Consider the following 17,292-nt stretch of genomic DNA (forward strand, 5'->3'; position numbering starts at 1 on the left):
AATCAGACTGTGTGGTTGTTGGAACAATAACAGTGACCATTACATCATATGTTTTTTAATTATCTCCTTGATGAACGAAGGTGTCTCAATATGTTTGAGAGAACAGTGGCCTTTTAGAAGTGAAGAAGAAAATTATTTTCTCTGCCTTTCAGAGTATAGTTCAGACTTACCTTACAGTCCTCATAGACAAAATGGCAAATTATTTGTAAACAGTCAACTTTTATGTATTGGTTGACCCCATTTTTATAAGGAATTCATGTTTTTCAAAAAAATGGTTCCTTTCACTGTTTATTTTTAATAAATTGCGCTTTTAATGAAAATAAGACCTAGGTAGTAATCTGTCACTGCTAGTTGTCACTGATGTTTGCCGTGGCCAGATTTGCAAGGTTGTATCAGTTCTAACATCATGAAGAATTGATTTTTCACAGTGTCATTTTTCATGATGAGCCTTTGCAGGTATAAACTCATGGCAAATCAAAGTAAACATCCACTTCCAGCATAGGGCATAATCTTGCTCGGATCAAAATCAATACCAGAACTGAATTGCCTGAGAATTCTAATCTATTAATAGTCATGATTACTACATCAGAGAAGTCATCAACAAACAAGGTTAATGGACCAAGTGACCAAGGAATTAGGATCTTAATACCTACTGTGTACTTTAATAAATTGTTATGAAAACATGCTAGTGGAGCATGTTACACATTGTAGATTCGGTTTATATTAAAAGCAGGGTATGCACATTGCAAGAGTACTGGGTATGAGGTCATTTGTGCTTGTTTGTTGGAAGAAAGAGCAGTGTCTCTGGGAAAGGAAGTACAAACAGCAACAGGAAAAAAGCAATTGGTTACCGTTTTCTGCTGGTGTAATAAATGAGATTACTTCTTCAGACCAGCCCTGAATAGTAATTTCCTACTTTAATTGTCAGATTCCATTAGGAATACAGCAGTAATTATTCAATCCGTTGTAACAAGCTTAAGAATATACAAGAAAATTCTGCAGAGATCTCCCAGCCCTGTCTTCGAGTAAGGAGAGAGGAATCCCAGCTGACTATTCTCGCTGCATTAACGCCTCTTCCTTTGTGAGTAAGATCAGCCCCCACATCCTACAGATGTTAAGAACATGCATGCCTTTCCCTCCAGCGTTCAGGTATTTCCTGGAAGCGAAGTTCTGTGTAGCTCCTTAGGACTGCTCTTCAGTAAGGCTCCTCACAGAACGAGAGTCTCGGCTGGAAAGCTAATGCTGCTGTCGGTATTTGCATTTCATGACTGTCATTGAATGCAGGCGGCAGTAGGGGAAATGGCCATGAGTATCGCCAACTCATCCTTTACAGAGCATCCTATCTCCTCCAGGAACGGCAGCATACTCACCTTTAGAGGCAGGACTCGGGAGATAGTTCCCTTATGCAGAATAGAGATGAATGCTGAAGGTCTGTGCCCCGCTCTTTTTCTAGGAGGAATTAACAGTTGATTTCCACAAGCTATCCAGAGTTTGAGTATAGACTGGCTCAGGTGACAGTTTATCAAGCAGCTATTAATGCATATTATTGGGATAAATAAGGTGACTATTTAGCCACTTTTTTTTTTGGTTACAAAAAGGTATAGCCATGCAGGTACGCTATTCATCTTTGTCAATGCTTGCCACTTACCTGTCTGAGACTCTGCTCAGTCTTAAGGTGAAAGGCAAGGCCCTTACCTTTCCATCAGTTTCTCTGCAAACAGTAGGCTTCCTTCCAAGCCGTGTAAAAGCTCTTTGCTTCTCACCAGCACCCAGCCTTTTTCATTAAAATGACTAAAAGAACTGAAGCATGAGATGTTACATCTCTCCGCTGTCTAGCAAAATTCAGCAGACCTTCTTGGAGAAAAGCAGAAAGTAATGTGATTCTTCATGGTAACATGTTATTTAGCAATACAAAGTACTGCACGAAAAATCAGAAAGTACCAGGTAAGCCTGTTGCTTTCTTGATCTCAGGACTGTGGTTTGCTGACTTGCAGTCCACTGTAATTTGTGACTGACGTAGGATGCTAAAGAAGAGGTGGGGGGGGCTTGTTATTTGTTTTTGCTTTTCCTACTGAGGAGACCAGATCATACCAGGCAGTCGAGTAGAGTGAGACTTCAGAGGAAAGTAAGAAAAAACATGAAATCATCTTGAATCCTGGGTCATTAATGAGGAATAGAATGAATGACTCCATGAGTCAACATGCTTCTTCCTCAAGAGCTGGAGAGCTGAAGTTAAAAAGTGAGCTGGGATTATAAGCAAATCTCTGAGCCTAGGTTCGATAAACCACTTTTCCCAGCAGCTATTGCTGTTTCTTGGTTATTGTAGCTGTTCACTTTGCGTTCATCTGTGTAGGGAATAATTTTAATTACCTTTTGGTCTAATTCTTCCTTTTCTTTTGCCTAACTTTAGCATTTTGGGTAAAATTCACAATCTAGGATCAAGTTATATGCTTGATTTCACCGCCTGCAGAAGACTTCGTTGTGATGTTGTAGACTTCAGCAGTATGTAAAGCTAAGACCATTGTTCTTCTGAGTGACCTTTTCAGTTGAGAGGGCTTTGAGTTACACTAGAGATCTAAAGATCAATTTTCATCTGTGAGCAGCAGTGACAGCTCTTCTCTGGAGCAAAATGGGTCAGAAACCTCAAGACTAATTTGAAAATGGATGGCTCTCAACTTAACTCAGACCGAGGAGGCTGTCACATCAATTTCTGACCATCTTTAAAGGAAGAAGTCTCATTACAGCACTGGCAAATATGGAGATTCCTTGAAACTACCATTGCAGCATCGCGCTGACAGCACGCCCCCAAATCTGTTTGATATGCTTTTGTGTAGCATTTCTGTTAAGAACAAACCAAATGTAGAGATGTTTCTAAACCAGAAGTGTTGTTAGCTCTTCCTCAGTAATATATTCTTCAGCATAGAGCTTTCTTTTTAAGGTAGGTAAACTCAACAGTGGGCAGTTTTAGGCAGCACTTGGGAGGTAAGAGAAGCTTGGCTACTGCACTGTATATGAGAAGCAGGTAGATGGCCAATGAAAGCCATAGCTTGCTTGCATATTTACTGTATTCACTGCATAAACATGTGTCTTTGCTCTCTTCTAACTTTAATGTCAGGTCAGACCCTGGCCTTGTGAAGGATAACCCTTCCTCCTCCTCTGCAAAGAGGAAAATAGGGAATCATAGGTCTAGTCAGAATTCTTATTTTGAGAACTAGAAGCTGGTGTTTGTGTATGAATTTACCCCCAGTCCTGTCAGCTGTGAAACATTTTGGCCAAGTTTGATCAGGAATGACTGCTAGAAGCGGTTCTTATTCTGCTCATCTCAATAGGGTAATTTTCGACATCTGTAGAGTGTGAGGGTAGGGCTTTCTGTGGCAGCAGTTTCATGCTGGTCAGGCATACGCTGTGAAGACAGTGTTGACAGTCCCCTCTTGTAGCACTGTTTTGCGTCACGCTGTGGTCTTCGAGCCCACGATAAGGATAAGCCAGATTATGTGTGAGAGTGCTCTTACGTGTGAGAGAGCTCTGCCTAGACTTGAGCCACTTGCAAGGAAGGAAGACCGATCATTCTGTTCCCATGGGGACTTTGAATCTGTATAGAGGGTGATCAACTTCAGGAGTTGGGGGGGGGGTGTTTTCCACTCTACAAGAGCTAGTTGTGACCAGTCTCCAAATACTACTTGTTGACTCAGACCCCTTCTGAGCAGCAGGAGTGAGAGAGCTGACTCACATAAGTACATGTTCTTGTACTGCAAATAACTGAATCAATCCAGAATTATTTCAGTAAGAGTATCAACTACAACTCTACTGTAAGCAAAAGAAAAATAAATCAATAAAAACCTTGAAATTAAATTATAAAGTTAAAATGCTAGGCACCTTTCTTTAGAGGCTGCTGACTGATTTATCAAATTGCAGAAATCTCAATCATAAATATTTCTAAAAACATTAATTTAGGTCTCTTGAAAACAAAGGGATATTAAGTCTCTTGAGATAAAAGCTATGAGATAAATGCAGGAAATCAAGCATACTGTTTATGCCAGAAAGGCAAAAATACAGAACATCTGCAGAAAGCCTCATTTGGATTTTGCTATTACTGTCAGCTCAATGTAGAAAGCACCAGCTATTACAGAGAAGTAAGTAGGTAATTTTTTTTTCCTCCCATCTGCAGAGGACTGAGCAAATAATGAAGTCAGTGTTTTATCAAATGAAACCTACACAAAAAATGCTTACGCAAAATATTTTTAAAACTAATACTGTTTTGTTGCAATCAACCGATTTCTCTGGTGATTTTATCTTGAGACTTTCAGTTTCTGCTTCTTTCAGTCTGAACTAAGGCAGTGGGTTTAGAAGTCTCTTTGTCTAGGGTTCCTACGTTCTGTTTAAACAACCAGAAAGTTTTGGAGAATCAGTATGTTGGAAAAGTGTCTGATCATGTTGGAAGCCAATGTAAGTTGGACTCATGGGTGAAACTGACAGTGCATCATAGCATAGGGGATCTTTTTTAAAAAAAGAAAAACCACTTGCAGGGGAGGAGGGGGGACTGAAAAAAAGCCCCTCTGCTGTTGACTAGCTGATTGTATTAATAAAATAAAAAAAATAATATTTTCTCTCTTTCTCCACAACAAACTGTTCCTCTCAGTGCTTGTCACTGCCTAGTGCGTTATCGTTGTATTGCTCCCAAGGAGTTGCCTTCTCTGACGACATCAGAGCCGATTATGCAGTTCATGCTTGCGCCAGTTTTGCTTGATGAAGCACTAATTAAGCGAATGTTGTATTTGTGGTATGCCTTGCTGTGTCACTAAAAATGAAAAAGGAGGCTGGGAAGTCTTATGTCTTTAGAGTGAAAGGACAGCTAGCTTAGCTCCTCCTCCTCTTTTTCACGAAATAATTGAAATTAGTCAGTTGTAAAAATGAAAATATTTTTACAATTTAAAAGGCATTAATTTGTTTGAAAAATTAAAAATATTTATGTGCCTCAGAGTGAAGAAATTACTGAATTTCGATAGAATTGTTTGCTATCCTATGATAATTTATATAAAATATTACCACAGTACATGTAATTATAGTTGGGTATCTAAATTTTAACTGTTAATTATCTTTAGCTAGCAATTTCATGGAGGATAATCATATTTCCTTCAGTTGAAAGTGAACATTTTAAGTAACAGATGAGCTATAAGCCACAGGTTTTTGGCCGTAATTGCTGCTGCTCCCCTATTTTCAAGATAAATCTCTTAATTAACAGTTGTATGGCAGTGTCTCCCTCAAATATTTCATCCTGTTAAAGAAGAATCCAGGGGAATAAGGAATGGATTTCTTAGATATGCAAGGAAAAAAAATACATTCTCCTGTGGGGTTTATTGACTTTTTAATTCAAACTGTAAATATACTCAGGAATGGTTGTGTTTAATGCTTTTACCTCTTCTCTGACATATTTACCTCTCGGTACTCAATAACAAAGGCTGCTTGAATTCATGAGGGACTTGTGAGATGAACTCTTTAAAGTTTAGTTTTCAGGCTCTAATAATAAATCAACTCTTGCTAGTCTGTTAGAGGTTCGGATTATGTATAGGCGTCAAGCACACCTCCAGAAGACTGTTTTTTTTCTGAATTTATAAAAAATGTGGGGGTTTATTACGTGATATTTCAATGTAAAGCAGTAGTTCCTCATTGGTATTTATCCTGCCTAGCAAACATGTTCTATGCATCATCTTTTACACTGTAGCATTTAACACAATAAGAATTATTTGTTATGGTAGTAAATGGTAATAATTTTCTCCTTTTCTCTGCTTGATTAAAGAGATTAATCCCAGTTCTAGGGTGTACTCCAAAAGGACAGATAGCAACTTTATTTTTGCTCTCTTCAGAGGATCTAGACTGCATTGGAAACAAAGCTACCCACTTTCCAGTCCTGATTCTCTCAAGACAGTTAAAGTTTCTCTCGAGGGAGTTATTTACAAGTTTGGAGTGTGCATGAAATTCAGTATAATATAATGCGCAGCCACTTTCCTTTTGATGTTCTCACTTTGCTACATAAAGTGTGACTGAAGAAGGCTTCAGATTGCTTGCCTTTTTTTTTTTTTTTTCCCCCTCAAACCCTTCTTCTTTACATGACCCCCCCCAATGATAAGTTCCTCTTGCGAATGGTGGATGGATCAGGCTTCATTGCTTTGCACTTTGCAGTGTAGCAGGAATAAATAAAATTTTCCTATTCCTGCTGGGTCTCACAGCATGAAAAGAGAAGTAGAGATCTTCTATATAACCCTACTGCTCTGGATGTACATAATCTTGGGGTTTCCTTTGTTTCTTTTTGAAATATTTTGGGGGATTATTTGCAGGCAGTACTAACACTAGTAGAATCCAGCAAACTCCTTGACACTGCCTACCATGCTGCATTGTGTGTTTAACAGAATCATTCTGATCCTCCATCAGATGATTGGAAAAAGTTTCTTTCCATCAAGGTCGTCTTCAACATGTCTTTTAACTGCATTTTACATGCTCATCTGTATACTTCTGCAATTCACTTCAAACAAATTTTAAATTAAATGCGCATCCCTGAAAGATTGATACAAATACTTAGCATGGTGAATAGAAGGACATGGAGTTGAGCAGGATGTGATCCGTTATCAAGGATACTACTGATGACATATGTATAGCAAAGCAGGAAATAAGAAGTTGCCCAGGTCCAATGTGTGGGACTTGGTATATTCCAACATTGAACTGGAAAGAAAAAATTGCGCTAGACAGGGATTATTTGTAGCTAGGTATCTCATAAATCCCCCTATGGCAATGAAATGAAAAGCTGATGATCTAAAACTTGTGGTTATATAGTGTATTGATGCTGAGATCTAGCAGAAAGAGAAATCAATTCTCTGGTTATTGATAATTGACAGGGTAGTAGCTGTTTAATTAGTTCTGACCTGTTTGAATTAACCTGCCAACTCTTATCTCTTTTTTTTTTTTCTCTAGAAACTAGACGTATGGTATCAGGACTTTATTGCATAAAGGGATGCACATCAAATCTAACAAAAAATAATTCAGTCAACACTTGGTGTTCCTGATACCTGTAAGGAGGAGAGTATATTAGCCAGGGACCACACTAGAGCAGCACCATCATGGGTGTGTTCAAGGACCAGTTGCATCCTGATGTCATTCTGTCCTAGGTTTAAATCTGATATGAGTTCATTAGGTGGACCTAATTCACCAAGTGTAATTGAGAAGCGTGAGGATTTTGGCAGTGTGTAAAGAGTAAAAAACACACCAGGCAGAGAAAAGCCATCTTTCTGCTCTGACACAGTTGTGTGAGCAGGGCTGAGTTTACAAGACAGCCTCTTGTAGCTTGCGTTAATGCTCAGGCTGCTTGGATTTGTGCGTGAATGTTGACCCCTTCTCCTCAAAGTGACTCCAGGGTCTGAGCCCTTTTAGGCTTGTCTTTATTGTGATCTCAGAGAAGGGGTGTGTGTGTGTTCAAGGTTTCTGTCAGCAGAAACGGCAAAGCAGGCTATGAAGAGGTTCACTTTTAAGACTTTTTGTAAATGGCGTCATTAGCTGAACAAATCAGAACTTAGTTCTTATGTTTTGGTAGCAATGAGATGCACGCTGAGACCACTTTACATATTTCAAGTGTAATGAGGTATCTTGAAGGGTGCATGAAAATAAAATACGTCAGGAAAAAACAAAAGAAGTTCAGGAGAATTCACTGTGACGGTCCTGCAAAAAACCCCTAATGAATAATGCTCTAATTACTTGTGTTTCAGATAATACAGGTCTATTTTTATTCTAACGTGTCTCTGTCTCCAATATCTCCTTGTTTCCCAAGTCCGTGCATACATTTGTGATTTTGTGATGTACTTTTCAGGTTGCTTCTGCTGAACTGTTCCTCTTTTTGAAAAGAAATTAATAAAGTTAAGCCAAAGGGAAGGTGATTGACTATCCCACTTGAAAAAAAAAAAAAAAAAAAAAAGCCTGTGATAATAAGCTCTAAACGTTCTCTGGGAATTGTACTTCTATAAAATGCTCTTTGAATTGAATTTCAGCATTAAAATTTATGCAACCATTTGGTATCATACTTTTTCCTTCAGGAAAGATAAATATTTCAGTCTTTGAACAGTGTGAAACTAAAAACGTTCACCATAGCCTTAGCTAAAATTGCAGTAGGCTGCTGTGCAATTCCAGTGATGAATAGTATGTGTTTGCATTTGGAAAATATACAGTAATCACTGCAAGCATAAAGCATTACAGACAAAGAGATGGATCATTTTCTCTGATTGTTACATAGGCTGTCTGAGTGGTTGTTTTGCAGTTTCATAATTTGTTGCCACTTAAATAAGTTGAGAATTTTTTCTTCAGCTCAAAAACTGCTTAGTGTAAAGAAGACATGGATTGTGTGCTTAGCAAAGCATCCGTTAAAGCTTGAGAAGCTGAAGGTCCTCATGGGGTAGTTTAATTTCCAGAAAACACCCACAAAAGCAATTACATTTTTAATGAATAATTTACTTGGGGTGCTTTAGATCAGATTCTTGTTCACGGTTTCTCACATTAGGCATTTCAACGTGGTAAGTGGTTTGGTCCATACAGTTAGGTTTTTTAATTCACCTAGATCCCCTGGCTAGAGAAAACTGGATGTCAGGATGGAGTCTGCAGCGTCTCCAGATGCTACCATCTGCCTTCTTTCTTCTGTAATTTTTTTTTTTTTTTTTAAAGAAGGTGATAGAAACAAACTGAAAGATTGAGTCTTAGGTAGTTTTATTTATTCCAATAATGATAATGCCTGGGAGGATGCTGGTTTTTGACATGCTTCAAGTGCCACTATGGTACAGTTTTAAAATGTGCTTTCCAGTAGCAGTTCCAGATACATACACACAAGTTGAAAGGCACTCTCTTAAGTTGGTAATTCCTAAACCACTAGGATATAAAGGTCAACAACACTTTTTTGTCTTCACACAGAAGTCTACAGCTATCTAGTTAGTTCTGAAACCCTACGCAATTGGGGTTTTTTTGGCTCTTCCATTTTTTTACCCCCTACTGGTTGCTCATTCATCAGAACTCCAAGGCTTGGACCGGGTACCTTTACAGAGTGCCGTTATCCCCTGCAGGTTTTTCCACGGTGGCAAGGTTCTGCACCCTTTGATGCAACTGCAGGATGAGGAGTTAGTACATAGACTCTGTGTGCAGAAGATATGCCAGGTTTTCATTTTTTTCTGTTAAATATTTTGCTCGGGTCGTTGCTGTAACAGTAAATAAACATACTCAGATACCCCCTTTTGCTTCTACCTCAGTAGGTGCTTGTAACAGCGTGCATCAATTCTGCCTGTACTTGATCGTTGCAAGTGGGAGCAGCAGTTCTTGTAGGAAAACTGTTGGAGAGCCTTTAGTGATTTTTTGCCTACATGGCAGTGTTCATATTTCTCTTTCTATTGTAAGCGTTGTACTGAATCTGATCCTCAGATGAAGGTGGCCCATGATGATGGTGGTTTACCATTTTATCATGGTTTTGTCAGAACTTCACCAGGTGGCTGGTGTTACAAGTCCTCTTGCATCCAAGATAATTCTGCTCCTCTGTCTTCAGAGTATTTCTCTGAAAATTATACTTTATTGAAACTCATTCTGGTGCTAAGTGGATCATACTTACTGGTGTGATATGTAGAAGGTCAGATGAAAAGGTCAGCTGGTCCCTTCTGGCTGCCAGCTGTGAACTTTTGAAGACTCCTTATTCAGCAAGCAAAGCAGGCAGCGTTATCTGCAGGGAACAAACCCAGCACAGCACACTTTGTGAACTGGGCCGACCTAGAGTGGTGGCTTCAAGTTGATTGATCCAATGTGTAACTGGTATTCAAAGGCCTCATTCCGACAGTGGGAACAGGGGATTCATTTTGATGGGCAGACAAAGACAGTGTGCTTGCTCTCTACTGCCCTGCAGGCTTGGGCCGTATGACAGAACTTGCAGTACAGTCTCTGAATGGTTTATACCCGTGTTGCAAACAGAACCAGGAGGCTTACATTACAGAAAAGTGAAACAGCTAGAACAGGCATAAAAAAGGGAACGGAAATCATTTTAATTTTTCACAATCTGACTTTTATTTATGACTAGATACCATGACTATCTAGGTACTGTTAATATTATCTGGAGAGTGGGTATGCATTATTAAAGACTCTTTGTAGATTATCGTTTGAAATAAAGCCATACAAATAAAGCAACATGCATTATGAATCTCAGCTGCCTTCAGAATCTCTTCAGAAAGGTATAAAGATTTGCAAATCCAGGATTTTTACTGGTGTTTAAATAACCCTGTTGGCCCTAAACCAGTTACCTGGTGCTATCAGTAGAAGAGGAAATGGAGTAAACAATAACAGGACAAATCGAGTGCCGCTTAAGGTGTTTTCCTCTAATTTCAAGTATTTTATCCCATTGAAGTTAGCTCATAGCACCTATTCCTGTAAGACTTAAATTTTCCCTTTTCAGACCAAAATTCCCTTCATCTGTCTTCATTTCTTAATAAACCATCGCTGCCTGATGTAAAGGGAACAGCTCAGTAACAGCTTTCAGAGGCAGAGGGAGAACCGTGAGGCAGCACAAGCCTTGAGCTAGGGCACAGACCCTGGCGCTCCAGGAGCCAGGTTTCATCCTTGACTGAGCAAATCCCTTCTGCTCTCTGCACTTCACCTTGCCTCCTTTGCCTTCCTATCTTTAGTTGCTAAGCTTCATGGGACGGTGTCCTCTCTGTGTGTTTCCATAGCGCTTAGAACAATGATAACCTTGTCTCAGCTGCGATCTTGCAGAGATGCTACAAAGCAAATATTCCATTTTCAGTCTTTCAACGCATTTGCAAACTCTACAGCGTTTTCTCAAGCCCTGACAGAACATGCGGCTTGTCTCGGGAGAGGTTATCCTGTGTTCAGCAACTGGTAGTGTCAGGGCTTTGATTTGAGTTAGGTACAGCAATAGTTTAAAATATCTGATTGCTTTATACTGTGTGATTCATTCCTTTCTCCTCTTCCAACACTTAAAATCAATTTTTTGTCTGAAACTTACCAAAAAAAAAAAAAAAAGTGTCTGAAATTTACATCAACCTCTATCTTGAGTTAACACTGTTTTAAGCTAAATCAGACTGCTTGTCTTATTTTCATTTCTTTCAATGTCTCCGAAGAGGTCTGCTTGGTGTTGTATGTTGTTCTTGCCTTTATATAAACAGAGCTTGAATTTCTAATGATCTAGGAAGAAACCACCTTCGCAGAAGTATTTGTGTAGATAAGGAGCATTGCTTTGCTGATTCTTTGGAATCTTTCTTACGCAGAATGCTAATTTTTATTATAACATTAGGCAGTATGTAATATGTTAGGGCACGTGATGTGGGCATGTGTGTGTTTCCGTTTTCTTTGTGATAAATTGAGGTACCGACTCTAGCTGGTGCAGAAAAAAATGCTCGGGTATATTATACTGATCGACCAATTCTTCAGTGTAAGTATTGCCTATAGGCCCAGGATTCCTGAAGAGTCAATTGTTTTCCTTAATGTTATTGACCGGCATCATTTTCAAAATACAGCCATCAGGCAGAGTGGCCTGCATGGAGTGCACAACAATCCAGTTGTCTTGAAATATATAGTTACCTTTATAATGGGTACTCCCACATCCCGGAGTGTTTCGCTCTTAATTCCACGTTCTTTTCTGCTGACTCTGCACACACTGGGACTATGGGGCCAAGCAGCTCTTTCTGGATGTGCATGCTGCAGGGTGAGGGAAGTCAATCTTACAATATTGCAGTGTAAAGCTGCTCTGCAGAACACTAGTTTCATAGCCACAAGCTAGAGCATCGTTATATTACTTTTCCACCTTAGATTAGGCGTAAGTTCCCCTGGAGGAGTGTTTGCAAGTCTCTTTTCTACCTGAACTTTAGCTTAGAGGAACACATCAACCATCTAAGGCAAAATCTGCCTTTACGTCTGGTGCAAGTGTAGATCCTGCTGAACTTCCCTATTCATTCATAAGCACCTCCTTCCGAAAATGTGGCAGATCCTGAAAAAAACCAAATTCTGGTGCAATAATTTTTAAGAAAATATCACAAGTTTTGCTCTAAAGCCCATTTAGCTCAATCTGCTGCTGCTGTCCAACACACTGACAAGTGCTAGCAAAATTGCCTGGCAAATGCTAGTAATCTTGCGTAGGAGTCTGTGGAGCTGAACACCTACTCTATAGTTTGGGCAGTATTTCTTTAAGCCCTTTGAATTGCTAGGCGGTGTAGATTGCCTGAAAATGAAGCCACAAAGCACTTGATGCTTCTGCCTGGAAATACTGTCTTCAGATTCCAGTTCTCCTCCTTCTAAAGATCTAAAAAAATAATAAACCGAGATAGAAAATGGAAATACGAAAATAAAGCTAATTTTTCAGAGGAAGTATTTGGACGTATTCATTCCAGGATTGCACTTGATATTGAATATCAAAGACAGAGTTTTACTCACTCCATTTACTCAACTGGAAGATGGAACAACGCAGAGTAGCCCTGTCCTTGCAGTCTCAGGTAAGTTTAGACGTGTTTCTAGTTTCAAAGGTCTGCAGAATGGACAACCCCTATGTCTGCTCATGCAGATGCAAATGTGTGTTGTTAACCATCAAAAAAACCCTATAAAGAGCTGCAGATCTTTGGTGCAGATGCCACCAAAATTATTTAGTGCCACAGGGAGAGCACAAAAGAGAGCAGTGTTGTCTTGTCATATTCCAGTGGCTAATCTAACAAATGTGAGAGGCACAAGACTGGAAAGAAGAAGAAACGTTTATTTGTTTTAGGTGTGAAGAGTTGGAGAGGATATTTGCAAAGGGAGGGCGTATTCCAGTTTTCTGAGCTATGTTGTCTCATAGATTTATGTCTTCCGTGGTGGCTGTAGCCTGGTGCTCTGACTGTGCATCTCACAGCCTGTTTCTGTGTACGACATGCTGCTCTTTGGAAAATACAGTCATTTCAAGAATACCGTGATGTAGAAATGTCAGAAGAAATTATTTTTTGTCTGATAGATAGTCTGAAAGTTAAAGCAAGTTTATATGACTCTCAAAGGTCTGTACACAAGAAGGTAACCCAGTCTGCAAGAAATCTTCTATTTATTGAGGATTGTTCATCATATTTTAAGGTTTGCCTCCCACTGTCTTCTGACAAGTACAGAATCAGCACTGGTTGAAAAAGCATCTAGGAAACAATATCTGTGGTACAGTGGTTTGACGGCTAATCAGCATTCTGTCTTGCTCTGCCACAGCCAGTCTGAAGAAGTGATTTATCTGTGTGTTTGAAGATGAAATGCAAATCTTCAGTAATTGCATTCAAACAGCTGTGTAGTATAAACTTGCAAAACCACATCATTGTACTGTCAGCTAAAATTGACCATCCCATAGATTTATCAGCAGAACACAAATAATTACTTTATCACATCTAGCACTGGAGAACATGAGGAGAAGGGCGTTTGAAAAGCCCTAGCAGGAGATTTGAAAAAAGATGCCTGTCCGACTCAGCACTGATGGCGATTTTACCATTAAGTTCACTCATATCAGAACAGAATTATGTATTATGAATGGACCTATGACCTCTTATAGAGGTGCTTAGATATCAAAAACATGAAAAGTATAAAGGTAGTCAGAAAAAGGATTTCAAATGCTTGGATAAATATAATTTTGCTATCTGTGGTTTATGTGCTTATGTTCTATTTTGATCTCTGCAGTCAGCAGCAAATTTGAGTATGCTATCTGTGGAGAAAATAGATGTCTTTCACAGAGGCACATGTTCAGCCACAGCACTAACTTTCCTACAGCCAAAACTAAAAATCAAACATTTTTTACAAAAATTAAAAATGCATATAAAAATAAAGAAATCCATCCAGTGTCTCTCTGGAAGGTGAACAGCTGCAAGAGCAAAGAAGTTCATTATAGAAACTTGGAGCCTGAGTTCTGTCATCACTGCCAGTTGTGCATGTTCTTTAGAAATAGGATAATGGAACCTAAAAATCTCATTTAAGTGTAATTCAGTGGCAGTCCAAAGTGAATCCTTTTCTGCTTTGAACCTCAGCTTTTTAGAATAGCTCTAAAATCAGGAAAGATGTGCTAAAGGTTAAGCATGAAAGGACTTTTGTGACTCAAGTTAAAAATTTGCCTAAATGTTTAATGTGCAAATAAAATCAGGGATTCTTTCCACAGCTGATGTCTCCCCCAGAGGAAAAAGGTAAATTGCTAAAGGGAAAAAAATAAATTGTTGTTGGATAGATGAATGTCTAGAGGTACCACTGTATTTGCAGACATGTCAGATGACGTGAAAGCTGAGTATCTATGAGAAGGAAGTTCCTTTGCTTCGCAGTGTTCGCTTGCCTGATTCCTTACATTGCACATAGGTAACACTGCTGCTGTGGAAAACTTACGTACGTCATGGATCTTGTGGGACACTACCTTTTCCCATTCAGCCCCAAAGAACAGTGGGGTTTTTTAAGTTTGGAAGCATGATTTCTGTAATAAAAAAACCAAAACAAAACAGCCCCCTCACAAAAAAACCAAAAAATAAACCCAACCCAAACCAAGAAAACTCTCTACCTAGGCTAAGGCTATTTGCTACATCCCTTTTAAAATACTCGGTTATAACAGCATTGTTATATGGTTACATGGGAATCGCTGTTTAAATTGTGAAACTCCCTTGATTTTTTTTCAGATGGGTCTTCTCAACTTACCTTAGCTCCTAGTATCACCCTAGAAAGTCCAAGACTTTTCTGCAGTAGAAGGATCCTGCTGTCACATCCTAAAGGATCTTAAGGGATAGTGTTAATGACAAAATACTGTAATTATGTGTTTTTCTTTCAGTTGCATTTTCAGGCCTTGGCTTTACCACGTTCTACTTAGCCGGAAAGTTACACTGCTTCACGGAAAACGGCCGGGGGAAGAGCTGGAGGCTTTGTGCAGCAATTCTCCCACTCTACTGTGCCATGATGATCGCCCTGTCACGTATGTGTGATTACAAACATCACTGGCAAGGTGAGTTACAGTGATAGTTTTTTCTAAGGTTTTGGGGTTTTTTTTAATAGCCTTGTATTGCTTTGATTCTATTTTTTTATTGGGGGTGTGATTAAATCACAGGAATTAAAAAACAATAGTATGCTATAGATTTTCCTTGCTCCTGGATCGATGTTGAGGGTTTCAACTTCTGAAAATACTTCAGGGGCCCTTTATTGCTCTATATTTTTATATAGACAATGTACATTATAATATTTATATACAAATCTAAGTTTGTGGGGTTTTTTACATCTTTTTTTTACAAATGTACACCAGTGCCATATCTCTCCTGGGTGGATCCGGCTGTAGGCTGGATCTGGCCCTCAGGGTAGCTCTCTCATGTGGCTTAGTCCTTCCCACTGCTTTTCTGGGTATCTGCTATGTACCTGTTGGGTACATGAGTGACTGCTCGTATGTGGTTGCATGTGCATTAGACTAGACTGAAGCATCTGTGTGTAGCTACTCATTGCAAACATGCACTCAGCCGTTTGTCTACGTTCTGGTCATTTGATGCACGATTCTATGGTTCTATGATGTAATACACTGTTTTTCATGCAAATCATACTACCTTGGGCATGGGGTGGGTTTATGGCCCCTCCTTGAGAAGTATAGAAACATTGCATACCAAGTTACATAGCACAGGCTGTAACAGATTCTGCGCACACTGAAAACCTTGCTGCAAAATTCGATGTTTTCTGTTTTCTTAATTTTTTTTGGCCAAGGTTGTAATTGCTCCCAAGGTGCCCATTCCACACTTTCCAAAGTCAGGAAAGGAAGAAAAATACTTAATCTTCTTGTTACATCCTATTAACAATTGTTTTCCATAGTTTTGGACTGCAGATGTATCCAGGCTGATGTTTTGTTACACTGACTAGGTGTTAGCATGATGGATTCAGCATGAATAGTTATTAAATTGTAACTGCAATTAAATGCTGAATGTCTTTGGTATGGATGAATAGGTCATTGGAGCAGCGTGCAATGTATTTTTTGGTCATAAATTACATCCACAAAGCTAAAGAAACATGCCACACAATCTTAAATCTTATCTTTGCGAGGGAATGACAGTTATTGACAAGATGGAAGATGGTTTTAAAGACTTAACAGCAGTATTTGATATGTGGGTGAGTTGTATAAAATGTCTGTTCATGGATGAACCTGCATCCTTAAAAATGACATGTAATGAACAACAGGGGACATTCTTAAGTGAAGCATCAGCAGTCTGAAGGGTGCTTAATCCTACTCTCTTTTTCATTTATTTCTTATTGTCTTTGGTGGAAACTCTGGATATTCATATTATGTGAGCATTCTCATGTAAATGAGGCATTGTTATAATACAATTTAACTAGAGCAGATACCTTTCAGCAGGTTTCTGAGTGAGGTTGAATTAACTAGCACTGACCTCACAGCTTCAGGGCTATGCCTCAGCATCCCCTCTTCCCTCCCAGTAGGCACTTCTGGTGTGCAGCACCAGTCAGACCAGCTGCATCTCTCACAGGAAAACTGTTGTCTCAGAGTCCTTTAACATTTGGATGTGAGATGTAACTGATGTAGGAGGCTATGCTGTTCATGAACTATGCACTTACATGACAAAGTTAGAATTCTGTGACTTCATTCTGTTACACTAGAGTTATATCATGCCTTACCCTCCCACACTGAGTCTTTCAGACACGGACCTGGTGGACAATCCGGTCGGTTGCCCACATGGCTTCCCTCCCGTGTCCACAGCCCAACTCACTACTGCCCAGCAGCGTCCACACTTCCACTGTCAGAAACCCCTCCTGGCTCTTAGTTCTTGTACCATTTCTTGACCCTCTTTTTTGCTGCCTTTGCAGGTGCCTTTCTTCAGTCATGTATCCTCCTAAGTAAACCAGCCTGTGATCGTTTTTCCCCAATTTGTCTCCGTATTCCTATCAGAAATACCAGACTTGGTACGTCTGATCCTGTTATGTAGGTCATCTTGGCTTTACGCGGTGCTGCTGGTACAGCACTGCTGGGCTGGCAAATTAGACTCTTCTCAAGGTCCCGAGTGCTCCTTTCAATGGTCTGGTTCATACTGGTTGCATATTGTTTGCCTGTTTTCTAAGGCTGTGGCAGGACGGGCTGGCTGGGGGTGCGGGGTGCCTGGCAGAGCCCCCTGCCCATCGCTGTCCACCTCAGCCGGGCCGGGCAGCGGGGACATGGTGGGAGGCTCGGGGGCTGGGGTAAGGATGGGGACATCCCTCGGTTACTATTCACGAGCAAAACAAACTCTACTTGGAGAAATTAGTTTGATTTATTACCAA

At 39.7% G+C, this 17,292-nt stretch overlaps 1 protein-coding gene across 1 annotated transcript in view; it reads left to right on the forward strand.

The window, feature by feature from the left end:
* Positions 1–17,292, forward strand: part of PLPP4 (phospholipid phosphatase 4) — a 65,065-nt gene that overhangs the window by 41,907 nt on the left and 5,866 nt on the right. Inside the window, exon 6 of the mRNA XM_040607499.1 lies at positions 14,822–14,992. Within this exon, the coding sequence (XP_040463433.1) occupies positions 14,822–14,992 (171 nt within the window). The remainder of the gene's footprint in view (positions 1–14,821; positions 14,993–17,292) is intronic.

Source organism: Falco naumanni, chromosome 9 (genome assembly GCF_017639655.2).
Source record: "Falco naumanni isolate bFalNau1 chromosome 9, bFalNau1.pat, whole genome shotgun sequence".
NCBI classification, from domain to species: domain Eukaryota; kingdom Metazoa; phylum Chordata; class Aves; order Falconiformes; family Falconidae; genus Falco; species Falco naumanni.